Here is a 15,773-nt window from a genome sequence, read left to right on the forward strand (position 1 = left end):
GGGGCCGGTTGCTCGAACGTTCATTAAAAGTTAATGATGGATTAAATCTTCATTAAACCGTCATTAAATATAATGACGTCATTACGAAATTTATGACGTTGCTCAAACGTTCATTAACGTTAATGAATGATTAAAGCTTCATTAAACCTTTATTAAGTCGTCAGTATTTAATGATGGTAGGTAGCATCATTAAACCTTCATTATACAACTGATGCAATGGCCGCGATGAATGTCATGTTTGACGTTCTTGGAAAACAGCGCATTCAGCGAGTCCATCGAGATTTCGGAGAGCTGGATTCACTTAACGACAGTCAAATTCGGGCAAGATACCGGTTTAGCAGAGAAAATATTGTGTACATCGCAGACTTGATAAGGGAACGTGTAGAGAGACCAACCAAAAGGAGCAACGCTCTCTCTGTTGAAATGCAGGTAAAAAAATAATAATCTTGGCCTAGGATACACGCAACTAACTTCCAGAATACTCACAATACAGTAATCGATATGTTTGAAGAAAACATTGGATGTGTAATGTTTGTACTTTTACCGCCAACTAAAATTCATGGCTAATACATATATATAGAATATCGAATACATGGTTAAATAAAATTACACTTTGTGCGTATTAACGAAAATTCTGTCTTGTATTATCTTCATCTCCAACAGAATATGTTACACAAACAGATATTACGCTTCGTTTCACTATAAAATGTCCTATGTGTAATTACTAAGTTTCTAAAACTTTTAACCAGAAACCGTTTAAATGTATATGCGCACATTTCCATTCATAGTCCGCATTATCTTACGATTATACATACATGTATACATGTACACACTGTATGTGCATATTATGGAAAGTAAAAACATATTACTTGCAATACGGAGATATTTTGACGATTCAGGTTTTGATAGCTCTACGCTTTTATGCAAGTGGATCTTTCCAGCAAGTGCTTGGAGATGCGATTTGTGCAGACAAATCTACAGTATCGAGGGTTGTCCGGGACGTGTCGAATGCACTGGCATCGTTGGAATCTGTTTTTATCAAATGGCCAACAACTAGGGCAAAGAAAGAAAAGATTCGTTCTGCTTTTTACCAGCAAGGTGGATTTCCCGGTGTGATTGGCTGCATTGACGGAACACAGATACGTATACAGGCCCCATCTGAGGACGAACCCTCATTCGTCAATCGCAAAGGATACCATTCTATAAACGTCCAGGCAATATGTGACGATGAAGGTAATTAATGAAACATGGTGATCATATTTCGATAAAATCATTATTTTTCAAATGTCTATGAACCCATTAAATCAGTAAAATATCAGCATAGAGGAAAAAGAAACATATTCCTTCTTGTTATCTACAGATGTATACACGCACACTTCAAATTTTAAAATACATATCTGCAGAACTTTTTATTACTCGAGTAAGCTCCCTTTGTCCATCGATAAGTTATTGGAAACACAAGGCACGCATGCATCCAATTTTCGCTATTAATCTACCGATTTGTTAATATAGATTTAAAACCAAATGCTCATTATGAAGTTTTCATTGAAGAAATTCCAAAATGTTTGGAATACTAAACTTAATATCTTTCATTATAGTAGCCATTTGCCTATAAAATTACATGTATCTCAAAAGGATTTTTATATGTGATATCTTATCAAAACAGCTATGATCAACTTTACATATTTCAGCTTAAGTGCTGATGTATGTACACTATACAAAATATAAAGCCACGTGCATTACCAAGGCGATTTGATTCATCAATAGCTGTCGATCCGTCAATTTTACAGATAATCTTGTATAGGCCTATCTCGTGGAATTAACATGCTTCCGAGTTTTCCTTTTTCTGTAATATACGGGTTTTATAATAATATGAATAATAACGTAATCAGATCGATCAACGTTGTTTTGCAGGGAAATTTACCAATATAGTTGCTAGATGGCCAGGTTCCGCTCACGATAGTCATGTATTTCGGATGTCGAATATTAAACAATACTTAGATGCTAACCACAGAACGATGGCGGATGGTTTGATATTAGGAGACAGTGGATATGCCTGCTTAAAGTACTTAATGACCCCTTACCTAAGACCGACCTCAGCCCAACAGGAGCGCTTTAATGGATGCCACAAACGAACTAGGGTCATGATTGAGCGGACGTTTGGTGTTTGGAAAAGACGTTTTCATGTTTTACATGGAGAAATTAGAATGAAACCTACAAGAGTATGTGCAATCATAGGTAGGTGAGGTATAAGAAATATTGTGAAATGAAATTCTTCTTTATCAATTATTAATTATTAACATTGAATGATATGCTTCTAATGTGGCTACAGTAATACATATTATTTTCTTAAACCAACAGGTGCTTGTGCCGTTTTGCACAATTTGGCAATAATGCTGAGGGAACCCGAGATGGATGCTGATGGCGAAATCGAGACCGATGACATCCAAAACAATGCTCTCTACAACGGGCACCAAGATGGTCAGTCTGTAAGGCGCCACATTACAGCAACCTATTTTGGTTAAAACTCAGAGACTTTACTAATAAAGTAAAAGACGAAAAAGTGCTTCCAAAACTTGGAAGAAAAAATGATTTTTAGCAAGAGAAAAAAATCTATATACAATAAATCAATTATAATTCTTTATTACAAACTAAAGTTAACTTAAGTTTCAATCCAATGTTGTTCTCACTCCTGAAGCTCTCGTTTCAGTTTTTTGTTCAACAGCTCAAGGTGTTCACATTGCAGGATCAGTTTTCTTTTCTGCTCCCGCAAAACCTCGAACTGCATCCGCTGTAAATCCGACGTCTTGATCGCCCTTCTGTGAAGTTGCGGCATGACTTGAAGCTCCTTTGCACGTTTCTAAATGCATGAAAAATTAGTGTCATGATTTACATTTCTCTATATAAAAGCGAACAAAATTATTGTTATCTCAATTGTTAGAAAACTACCACATTTACATACATATTTGTAACTACTAACTACAGTCTGAAAATGCCTATCGGAGGACGTCATATGTCACATATATATACAGTTACATATATAACAAATTGCCCTTTTGTCAAACTTACGTTTTGTGAGTAGCTGGGCCTTGGTATAGGACTAGGATCTGGAGAGACATGAGACAGGTCAGCTTCTACAGCTTCTGAACAGTTACCAGGCTGTATAGACGGAACTGATGCGTCTGTAATCGCCGCGCCGCCGCCGCCGTCGCTTCCATGGTGTCAGCAGTCGTTGGAGAAGCCAGGAGTGAATCGAGCACCTGAACATCGCAAAATGATGTCGCTAGAAGATCAGATTCACTGTTATACACCTCCATTACGCATGTTTGATCAGGGGGACTGACAGGAAAAAAAAAACGACATGTGTCAAGCATGTATAAACTAAACATACACTTATATGGAATATAAAAATATGGAATATAAAACTATAAAAAAGTCTATTAGACGAGTGACATATGGGTTTTATTATGCTGTATTAAGAATGACTGAAAATGACATATCAAAACTTTCGTTTCAGACTGACCACCGTATGTTTGAAGCTGACAGTGCGTTCCATTTGCAGATTCGTACCAGTTGTATCGATACGAATCTGTTGTATCTCAAATGGAACGCGTCGTACCAGCAGAACTGTACCGGTAGGCTACAAGTGGTTCGTTTTCAGAAGCGTATCACTTGGATCAAAGATGGCGAGACCGAGAGTTTTCATTTGTGATAGGAATGTTTTCTTTGTTGAAAACCAGACAGAGATTATGTATATCCGATAAAACTGTATGGATGATTTGTTTCAGTGTATTCCGAAACTATATATGTTTTACTTTTATATCAATTTTATTGTTAACACCGAAAATACTTTTAAATTCGAAGCGTACTTTTCATATGGGTGCCGCCATCATGGAAAAATCCAAACGCGTTCCATTTTGCGATGCCGTTATCACTTAAGTACAACTGGCACGAATCCGCAAATGGAACGCACGGTGAGTTATTCAATCTTTTCTTCATGTAAAGAACCATACATGCAAATCGTACCGAAGTAGCATAAAAATAGGGGTAATTAAATTTTTTAATATTTTAATTCCATCACACGGATATTCTATATTTATTTATTCTATATACACGATGTATAGATATTTTTTACATGTACCCATGATTGTGGCCTTGAATCGTTTTTAAAGTTATATTTATATACATATAGAAAAAATAATATGCAAGTCCAAATTTGGTGATACAAAAGAAAAATACTAAAAACCACACCACTTTCTTGTTATTGCTTACGCTGTTTCATGGTTGTTCTTCAGGAATGTACACGTATAGATCTATCAGTAATAGACTGTGTGTATAATGTACATATCTTAATCATGTGTTATATTGATACCTTTGTAGGAGATTATGTTAACATTATCTGAAAAAAAATCTAGCATTAAGTAACCATTCCATATATATATATGGATTTTATCTTAAAGTATTTAATATTGAATTCTCATCACCATAAACCATCCAATATATTACAAAATAACTGAATAGGCCAGCAGGTGCTCGTTTATTTCCGAATCATGTACAATGTAGATCATAACTTCTATATCAGACAGAACGGTACACATTCTTGATTGTAACTAGCGTAGAACTATATACGTACCATTTTATTCACGAATCGAATTTTTGCAGTGTATACTAGACTTAAATATCCCTTGCGCAGCCCCATTACCGTGACGTCATTAATTACGACATCATCACGAAAGCGGGACAAGGCCGCGCACTTGACGTACTGAGTAGAAAGATGCCAAGTTTAGGCATTTATTAAATACCCTGGATATTTGGTGACTGTGTTGTGTTGAAATAGACATCACCAGATACACGTCATATTGTACAATATCGGATTTGGCCAAGGACACTGACAAAAATTGGAAAAACATACGGTGTTTTGGATTGACCAGGAGATATCAACACTTCGGATTTCCTTTCCAACGGTTAGTTTCATAAACTGTTGCTTAGTCTAGTTTTGTTATTTGTACTGGTAAACGATAGTTTGTTAGCCTAAGTGATACTAATGCATGGCTTTTTGTTTATAGGATTATGATTTGTTAGGACTTTTTCTCTGGTCATGACATCAGCGTGCATATTTCTACTGTATTCACTATTCGGTAGGTGTTTAAAATTCGTGAAATGTTTACTTCGCCTAGGCCTCATTGAGCTATAAATAGAATCGCACTCCCATTGGTCAGTAGAGGAGTACAGAGGTCAAAAATATCGCCGTGTAAACAGACGACCAATGTGTTTCAGTTGAAAGTTTGGCCTAGGCCTAGTGGTATTTTTATTCTATAAGATAGGCTTCCCTTCTCTTTTTTGAAAAAGAAATGGAACATGTAGATGTCTAAGTATCTCTTTTGTTTTCAAACATTATCAGTAGGCTTTCTTAACTTAAAATGTAACTTCCAAATGAGTGCTAGTCTAGGCTGCGAGGGCCTTATGGTATTTACATTTAGGCCTACTGCTCAGTATCATGGAATTCACACTCATAGATGGCACTGGGTATTGACTTTGTAGACGTTTTTAAACCCTTTTTGATAAAAAAAAACAAACAAACAAAAAAAATCTTGCCAATCATTTTCATATTTTTTTAACATACATTGTATCACACGCTGGCTTACCTTCTTGGGCAGGTGTTGGCATTGATGATTCCATGCCCCCTAAACCGATGAAGTTTGGTGAATCCTTAAAAAGTTCTACCACTCTCTCTGTGGTTGCGTCCATGGGTTTAGGTGCAGGACCACCGCCAGTCCCCTTGCTATAAATTTTATGAGCCGAAAACTCCTTTTTAGCAGAAGTGGTTATGTTTGACCATTTTGTTTTTACATCTTTGACTGTTCTTACACTTTTCCCAAGGGAACTTACTTGGGCAGCAATGCTAACCCATACTGTTTGTTTCCGTTGGTTCGTGATGGTGTTAGTCAGTTTTGAGTTTAACAGCCCAATATTTTTTTCAACTAATTCCGTCAAAAGGATTGTCTCTTCGGCAATCAAAATTTTTGCCTCTCTGGCGTTTGATGTTGGCCATCTTGCTCCAGGAACTACACGTGCATTATGGGAAGAGGGAATCCCCACACTTAATGAAGCTCTAATTGCTCATTAACCATTAAACCTTCATTAAACCTTCATTTGTTAATGATCATTTAAATGACGTTTTGAACAACGCCGTTTTAACGTTATTCAGTGTGGTAACTTTGTATGACGCCCAGTTACAATAATAACCAAATAAACATTTTGATGTACTTGCAGGCCAATATATAATTATAGAGGATCACCTTCTCCATAGCTCTACGTCTAGAACACTCTGGGCGTTTACAGCAGATATCTCTTTAACAATTATTCATTGTGTTGGGAGTTTGAGTCGCCCAGGTCCGCTATGTCGGTTGGAGATTTTCCTAACTAGTGTTATAGAAAATCGATTAGTTGTAAAGTTTTGTCCTATGGACTAATATGATATCTGCGCTCCATTTTTAGTCTTTTCTCCCCCTAACATGCGAGGTAATGTAGCCACAAACACAGCATTTCCATAGACAGACTCGAGAGTAATGTAAACCATGAAATTAGCATATATGGAATTTTCTTTTGTAAATGATGGATTTCGGAAGTTGAATACTCAACTGGTATTGATATAATCATCCGATTTTAAAATTTACAAACATACTTGTCTTCTTTGTTTTTTAACGTATATACAATCCTCAGTTGTTTTAATTTATTTGATGTTTCAAATTGCAATAAAAATAAATAGAACATGTTTATAATGTAAAAGCTCTATAATATAAAAACTTACTTAAAATGACAAAATGAGGTTAAGTTTCTTCTATATGTATGTATCTTTAGGGATATAATGTGTTTAGTCATACTTTATACATGTTACATGGCTTCCACACGTCTGTGTTCTTTTATACACTGATAAAAACTTCCCCGTACGTGAGTGACATCCGAGTCCCAATCCCAATGGCTCCCTCTAGTGGGGTATGTCTTATAATATATACAGGTGTTCTCCTGCCCCCCCCCCCCGTGTGAATGACGTCATTGACCCAGTGGCTCCCTCAAGCGGGGAGCTCTGTTATATATCGGTGTCTCTCCCTCCTTGTGAACGACGTCAGTCTCCCACTGGCTCTCTCTCTCTAGAAGCGGGGCTTCTTCTGTATACCGATGGTTCCGCGCGTGAACGACGTCAGTATTCCCGCTCTGTTTCGCTGTGATATGTTGACACCAGTACATGGAGGCTCCAGTCAATCTTAGAGTCGATTTGTCTGTAACGAGACACAAGCGTGACAGCGGCTATACCACGTAGTAGCGTTCCCGCCGGAACTTTTATTCGTCGTATGACTTAAATAAAGTTGAATTATCCACACGCATTTTGTTTAGAATTGTGTATGTTAATAGTCTCATGCCATTTGTATAAGGCAGATGCTACTACTACAGTTGTTGATGACGTTGTACTACAACACATATCTTAGAGATCCGAGATAGCGTCACGGTTATAATGCTATTTGACTTGCCGCTTTTTACATTGTGTTGAACAACAGCTAGTATAAAACAAGACTCTCTACAGTACATGTGCTATAAATGTGATGTCAGACTATGATATGGATATGTTTAGTGGTAGAGGACCTATAATAGAAGGGGATTTTTAAAGTGCTATCTCACAGAAAACCGTCCCTTGCCGAAGAGTGGTTCATCAGACATATTGCCACATCACACACATTTCGAAACGACAACTAAAGACAAATAAAGCTTTCAATATACCACATGGTTACATTTACCACTGTTCAACTTCCATTGTCGCTTCTTGATCTACTTTGCGTAGATATATTTAATACTAGCTGGCAGCTTTGCTTATGAAACATATTTCTTGTCAAAGTTATGCATTCAGCTTAATGCCTTGGAATTTCAAAAAAGTGCATTTATTATGAAAAAGAAGCCGATATTAAAAAAAATCCTGATAGTCATTTGCCATATCAATGATTTTAATGATATTATTTCAATTGATAAGGGAACTTTTCACAATTTGGTTTTGACTAACTTTTTCTAATGTAATTTTTTTTCGAAAAAGGAATCACATATCAAAGTCGAAAGATAAAACTTGTAAAGTAGTTTGCGTCATTGTGAACAATTGACATATTCAACGCTTCACAATGTAAATGTTGGTGTTCCTTAAACTAGCATAAACTTTATTCAGGGTCATTTGCTTTATTCATATTAAATCCTTTTGTCGCAATAAAATAAATTGAAGATATTCAAAACTATCTGCGCATGTATATGTTCAGAAAGTAATGAAGGACATCCTGTTTACCCCTGACAAACACGTTGCCAACTCAATATAATCGAGTTGTCTTTCTTTACACAATATCTTAATCTTGTTAGAAAAAACTGTGTCCGAACTTGGCGAACATTTTGATTTTGTATTTTTCTTCACAATCAATTTAAAAACCATAAGTTAATGAATTAAAAATCTATTAATGACCTTAATTTATTAATCATTTATTAATTATTAATTATTTATTTCAGTTCACATTTTACCGTTTAGTAGTCCTGTAAAAATGCAAATGTTATTAGATGTTATGTAGTAGAAATAGATTTGTTATATTAAATTATTTGTACATACAAAAATAAAATATAACTTATTATGCATTGAAAGTACCAATTACTTTAACCCTTCTTTGCTTATTAATCCAAAGAGTTTATTTTTCTTTCTGGGGTTCGGTTAAAGAAACTGTACAACAAAGTCATTCAAAAAATATTTTTAACAGAAGACAAAAACATGTCAACATCTTAATTTTCATAAGATGACACCTTCACAAGAAGTAAGATCATTTGTTTGTGTAAATTTAACAGGCTGCCTACCATGTTCCGCTATGACCCAGCAGTGTTTACACAGCAACTACATTGCAGTCTGGACATGGATGAGGATAAGGTAGGTATATTGTGTTAATACTTAGTAATGTACATGATTCACAAGGGGAAGTAATTATAATGTACATTGTTGTTTATACTTTCTGTTTATAGTGAGTGATGTTAACGGGACTGATAAGGGGAGATAAACTATAATCTACATCATTCTCTAAACATATAGTGCACTTAAGTACTAGTGTGCACTAGGTGTCAAGCTTAGCTTACAACGCAATTGTAAAGGTATAGGTTTTCTGACATTGCAAGTGGTATTTAACAAGGCATTTTGAGTTTTAACAGTTTATGACCATAAACTCATTATAGTTATAAGCTTCTTAATGGAGGATAAATCTTAAAATAAGTAATAAGAGAATTGACAGGAAGAAAATTGTATACATAAAAATAAATTTCTTAATGTTTAAGGGTGGAAAAAACAGACTTGATGGAATTTTGGACAAGCAGTGAGAGTTATTGGTCCAGAAGGCTGCGACCATGCCATAACACGGAAAATAAACTGTAATGTAATTAACTTTTATCAAGTAAATTGAGTCCAGTGACTAAGAGGAATACTCATCCTAAACAGGTACATTATAACTGGTTGTACTACTATAACTAGTACATATACTGTCTAATTACATGTAAGTTATACGTACAAGAATGCACACGTACACTTTTATATGGTACAGTTACAATATCGTTTAATAGATACCAATACTGTAGAACTTAATGTATTTTATACAATGCAAATCGTCATACATTAGTATCTCTGAAATAATATTTGCCTTTTTTCTGGATTCACTGTACGAAGTTACTTTAACCTTTTCCATACGACAAAAATAAGTTTTAGCTATTTCAAAGAGCTTCATTCATTCATTTACTGATTCAACACAGTACAAGAGTTTATTTTACATTTTCATTAAGATGCTTTTATTAACGGGGTTACACTGTATATGTTTACCTTATATTACATGTACAACTGATACGTGCTTATTTTACCTTACAACTGATTACGTGCTTATTTTTACCTTACAACGGTGATTATGTTAATTATAAAAGTTACGAGCTTTTACAATGCCGTTACCTTTATGGACGCGGACTGATTGACGTGCTTATTTTACCTTACAACTGAATACTCATATTTTACAGGATTACAATGTGTGACTCATTAGACTGAATCGATCAAAAAATTTACATAAAAATGACTTCATTATGCTTATTTATTTACCTACAAATGGAATACTTTTGTGGAAATACTTAATTTTTCAATTGATTATGCATGCATGCATGCTGTGAATAAGTTACCTTATCACCATCCCGATAACGTCTGACGTGCAGGACTGCAATTTTACCTTACAACTGATTACGTGCTTATATATTACCTTACAACTAGAATTTCCCGTGCTTATAGATACATGCATCATTACAATTGTCATTTCACGCAGGTGGATATTTTACCTATACAACTGATTTAAATTATCATCAAAAACAATAGAAATGACGTCACAAAGTGCTTATCTTTAACGACGTCTTTACAACTGAAAACTACATTGCTTATTTCACACATAAGCTTAACTAAAACTGAATTTATTCACTTATTTTACCAGATACAACTGAATTTTACAGTTTATTTGGATTTTTAATAGAATAATGAAATTGACTGACGTGACAAAAAGTATAAATAAGGATTATACAATGATTATCGTGCTTATTTATTTACAACTGATACGGTCTTATAATAATACATTAAAACGACTGAATTACGTTAAACATACAATTACATGAATAACATTACCGCGTGATTAGTGCATGTTTTATAACAACTATAATTACAAAAAGCTAAGTTTATTTTAACCATTAATAGAATATGAAAATTACATAAGATTTTACAGTTACACTATTACTTAGCAATTAACCTGTTGGAAATGAAACACACCTGATTGTGCGGTTTTTCCCTTACAAACTGATTACGTGCGTTCTTTTAGGTCAATACCTATGCTTACAACAAGTCACGTGCTTACACCGATCATTCACCCATTGAAATAAACTGCAATTATACATTATGGGTAACTGTGAATCCGACATGATATTTTACCCGACACGGTGTTACAAAAGGGACTCCCTATTACATGTCTATTGGATTTGTGGGTTAACCATGTTGTTTGAAGATCTTATTTTACCTTACAACTGATTACGTGCTTATTTTTACCTTACAAAGTCACATAAAATATATATAGAGTGCTGTATTTTTATAGTTACAAAACTCCGACAGGTGCTTTATTTTATCCGATTTCAATAACTGACGAATTACGTGACGGTCTATTATAAATATTTCATAATCAACTGGATAAGAAATGGTAAATGTTACATTTTTAATTTATCATTCATACGATAGAAATTACGTTTGCAAACTGTGTGAATCGATCAATATTGAGCTACAAAAGGGGTTACATATTATTTATAATCATTTTTTATCTTGTCCTTTTTTACCTTACAAACTAATTAAATAACATGCACAATAAGGTGCATGTATTATTAAATGCACTACGTTTTTTTTACGTGATAATTTAACTTTAATATTATACTAACTTTTTTTTACAAGAAAATTGTGTACTGACATTAACAATTAAATGCAAAGCACATTGCGATTAATGTGGACAAACAACATGAATCGCAAGCGACATCAACAATACGTTACTCTAATGTACTTGATTAGTTACAGATTTACTTTCCCACAGAGATACGTGCTTATTTTACAACATCACAAGTGCGATAAATCTGTATTATACAACTGGTTAAAAACGTGCCGTATTTGTGTCGCTCAATATTAATTTAAATGATAACAATTTCTCAATACCTACTCGGATAGTTATGGAACTATAATTAACTCAAAACTTTCATAAAAATTCGAAATTATTTAACCGGTACAAAGAAGTTTTGTCTTACATAGTTTACAACGGGAAGATTGGGTGTTATGTTGCCAGAGTTATCTGAAAACTGAATACAAAAACCGGTTATTTAGCTTTACGAATATATACCTGTACATAGTAATTTGATAATACATTTTGATTTTAATTACACGTGATTTCTAATTAGTTAGCTGCTTGGAATGACTATTAAATAATTAATTGTTAAATGTATGAATATCACATATCTCAAAATTTAACGAATCTGGTATATAAAAATATTGGAGCTTACTGTTTACCTAAACTGATGCTTACCGTTTACCTCTAATCTCATTGAGTGTGAAAACTAATAAAAATACATGTTTCGACTAATTCAAAGGTACAAAATACCCAGGATATTGTTAAAATGTATAATGATCAATAATGTGATATATAAACATGAAATAACATCTGCTTTATTTGGTAACATTCACCTGTCATAATTTGGAAAATCGGATCTGTACTTTATGTACGTAAACTATCTTAATTGATTTACAATGGGATTTTCATTTGTAGCAATTTGATTTCAGACTAATATGGTATCAGAAAATGTAAGGTTTAGAAGGTTGTTTGTGGCAATTAAGTATGACGGAGACTGAACGTTTTGAAGATGAAAACGAGGACAATGTACAATTGAATTAACCTTTTTTGATTTAATCAAAAAACATCAATAAAGGACAAGTGAGGTTTCGTTGGCCAATGAAGTTTATTCAGCATGAAATGTTGTTAACATGAACTATCCACCTGTCACCGTATCCCCAATAAAACATGACAAGACGTCACTGAGGACCATTCGCAGTCACTTATCTTATAGTGTTACCAAAAGATCTACGTTACCAATATGGTACAAACATAATAAAAATCATCACGCCGCTTTCAATAGTTTTGATTTCTGTTGAATATTTCAGATGTTGTAGTTTTGACTACATATTTACTGAATGCATACTTCGTGTGTTAATTGAATATTTTTACATTCTAATATTACTTCATAAAGACATCTAAGGTAATCCAAGAGAAAGATCACGTTTTATCGCTGGCTAATTTAGGCAAAAAGACTAAAGTATTGCAGAAAGTGAACTCGCTGACATAAGTACTAAGTTAATTTCATTGATGCATTTTGGAATTTTATTCAAAAAACTTTGCAGAAAAACATAATTGATCCTGTCAGATTTCTACAAATTTTAAGTTCAGTTATTTTAACATATACGTTACTGTTGAAAGCAGGATTTTACTGTCGATTACAGAAAATTTGTGATTTATACAAATTACAAAATTACTGTCATTTTGCAGATAAAGTACTTTTGATAATAAGGAAAAATATAGAAACAAAAGGCTTTGGTACTTTTTTATATGAAACTATTCGAACACACTGAATGAATCATTCAAACCAATATTCACAGTGATTTTCATAATAACAATTGATAAAGACAAGTTTTTTGAACACAAAATGGCTTTGAATGGAAAGAAAAGTCAAATAATACCAAAAGCAAAAATTCAGTTAAAGTGAATATGTGTGGCATTTCTAATGAAAAACCTCAATTTAGTATTTTAACAAAAAATCACGTATCTGTTTTTTACCAAATATGATGGTTGACTGTAAACAATTATAACTTTTCCCGTTGGTCCAAAGATAGGAGCCAGCCCTTTTGGATTTAAAAAGTAGAGATATTTTCCTAAACAAATGACAATATAACAACCTTTGTTTTCATTTTCATAGATTTTATGTTTTATTCATCAGAAAACATTACCATGTGAAAATTATGGGTAACTAAAGATCACAAGTTTAGTGATTATACTTCCAAATATAGAAGATCTCATTCTGACCTTAAACTATAATTTTTAGTATTTAATCAGACGAAGATATTAAAGACCATGTTATAGTATGTTTCTGAAACCTATTAGAAAAATATAGGACATAAATTAATTAGAATTAGAAATTTAGACCGGAATGATTAAAGGAATTGATATATTATATAAAGACAGCTGATCCTAGTTTAGACGGTTATCGACCCATTGAAATGATTGTGTCGGTCATAATTGACATTTATCATTTAATAGATAAAAAATGTTCCTTAGAAATGTCTACTATATATTTGTAACTCATGGTCCAGTTAATCAAAAATTCAATACCGATACATACCATATCCAACATGTCAAAAATGAATAATTTATGTATGCAATAAGTTACCAACTAATTGGAGTCAAAATGCCTTTTTCAAAAAGAAATTCAATTTTTTCCAATAAAATGGTAAGCAAACTATCACTATATTTGGAAGGGGAACAAATTCACAAATCACGTTGATCACTACTGTTACATGAAACAAATGCAATGCAAGAAAAGGGTTTCGGCCATAAATGAATGAGCTACCGTAGTCACGTTGACTTGTATTGATACTTACGTTTTAATCAAAAATAGATTTGACAAAAATCCCTGAGTTTGAACTAGAAGAGACTATGTCAGCTTCACTGTGTGCAGAACAATCCCTCAAATTGGCCTATAAATGTTTGCTCGTAAATAATGCTGTATATGCAGGTACAAGTTATGATACAATTAGCCTAATCCACAGGACCTGGCACGATTTTTTAAAAACTAAAAGTATAACATATATATGTACATTATAGTATCTATATGATATATGTAAAACTATTTGGTTTTTTGCTCAAAATTTTTCGTGCCAGGTCCCTGTGTAGCCTCCTTAGCTTTTTGGGAAGCTAATTTAATACTCAATACTTGGTTCCAACTATAAATGAAACCAGATTTCATTAAAAATGAGTGATTTACTTCTAGAAAAGAATGCTTGTTCTACATTTAAATTTCAACGGATGCAAGCGCTGTGTGACCATGATTTATCAGAAAGATTGCGTCCAAATCCGGACAGTTTCAAGTCTAATTTCAGCAATTCGAATAATATTACTTTAAACAAGTAAATGCTTGAAAACACACGATTAAAAAGCGTTTGTTTTAAAGCATTCTTGCTAAATGACTATTCTGCAAGAACTGGGCGTGAATTGCTTGATTAGCTTACGGTGTTCCAAACTATCTCCCCCAATCGGAATATAAAATTAGTAGCGAAAGCGCATGGTAAAAATATTGGAGATTCTACATACGGGAAACTGATTTTTCCCCGTGCGGTTTGGTCATTGAGTGTCTTTCCCTATTTTTGTTTTCCTTCAATGAAATGGTAACTTTGTCAATTCATTTGATTGAAAGTAACTAGACCTTATCGTTTTTGATGAACCCAAACTACAAAATTGTCTCCCTTTAGCTCATTCAAAAATGTAGGTTTGATAGCATGCCCTTTGCAAACGAACCGCACAATGATGTTGAGCGGATTCATGGCAATTTTTCTAAAAAATTAACACATGTGACCATGAATTGATGTAAGATGCGATAACAGTACTTAAATGTGCACGTATGCCCCTCATGTTGAATATACACTGTACACGGATATGAGTACGAAAACACACATAATTTGCTTATAAAATCAGAAACGCTAAATGGCGTTGGTGTTTGTATGACAGATTTAAGTTAGAAGAACGCGTGCAATACTTACGCTTGAAAGGAAACTTTAGCCACAGAGGCCATCGTCTGGTGGAGTTATTTCCCTTGATATCCACAACAAAATTATGACGTCACGTTTATTACTGTCCCAACATCCTTAAAGCCTCGGTAGGTATTTCCCTGTGTCATATTATCACACACAAAAGATAAACATCAGAATGATAGTATGATATGCCCGTACTTGTAAGTACGATACACAATATACATACGTTGTATACCACCAGCCCACTAATGTCACAGGTAGTGGCTGATTTAAGCCATTTCGTCTTTTCGTCTTTTCGCCCCAAAAAGACCAAAATTAAATATCTTAAATTTCGTCTTTTCGCGGCGAGAAGACGAAAAGACGAGAA

At 33.8% G+C, this 15,773-nt stretch overlaps 1 protein-coding gene and 1 long non-coding RNA gene across 2 annotated transcripts; one reads left to right on the top strand and one right to left on the bottom strand.

Annotated features, from left to right (window-relative positions):
- The first annotated feature begins 2 nt into the window (after positions 1 to 2).
- Positions 3 to 2,686, top strand: LOC138306161 (putative nuclease HARBI1). Its single transcript, XM_069246553.1, has 4 exons — positions 3 to 429; positions 900 to 1,233; positions 1,915 to 2,238; positions 2,362 to 2,686. The coding sequence occupies exons 1-4, from the start codon at positions 217 to 219 to the stop codon at positions 2,523 to 2,525; spliced, it is 1,035 nt and encodes a 344-aa protein (XP_069102654.1). The 5' UTR covers positions 3 to 216; the 3' UTR covers positions 2,526 to 2,686.
- Positions 2,628 to 3,333, bottom strand: LOC138306162 (uncharacterized). The gene is made up of 2 exons (XR_011205793.1): positions 3,070 to 3,333; positions 2,628 to 2,860 (listed from the first exon to the last, which is right to left on the bottom strand). It is a non-coding gene; the product is annotated as an uncharacterized lncRNA (long non-coding RNA).
- Positions 3,334 to 15,773: the final 12,440 nt, after the last annotated feature.

Source organism: Argopecten irradians, chromosome 13 (assembly GCF_041381155.1).
Source record: "Argopecten irradians isolate NY chromosome 13, Ai_NY, whole genome shotgun sequence".
In the NCBI taxonomy this organism is placed as follows: Eukaryota; Metazoa; Mollusca; class Bivalvia; order Pectinida; family Pectinidae; genus Argopecten; species Argopecten irradians.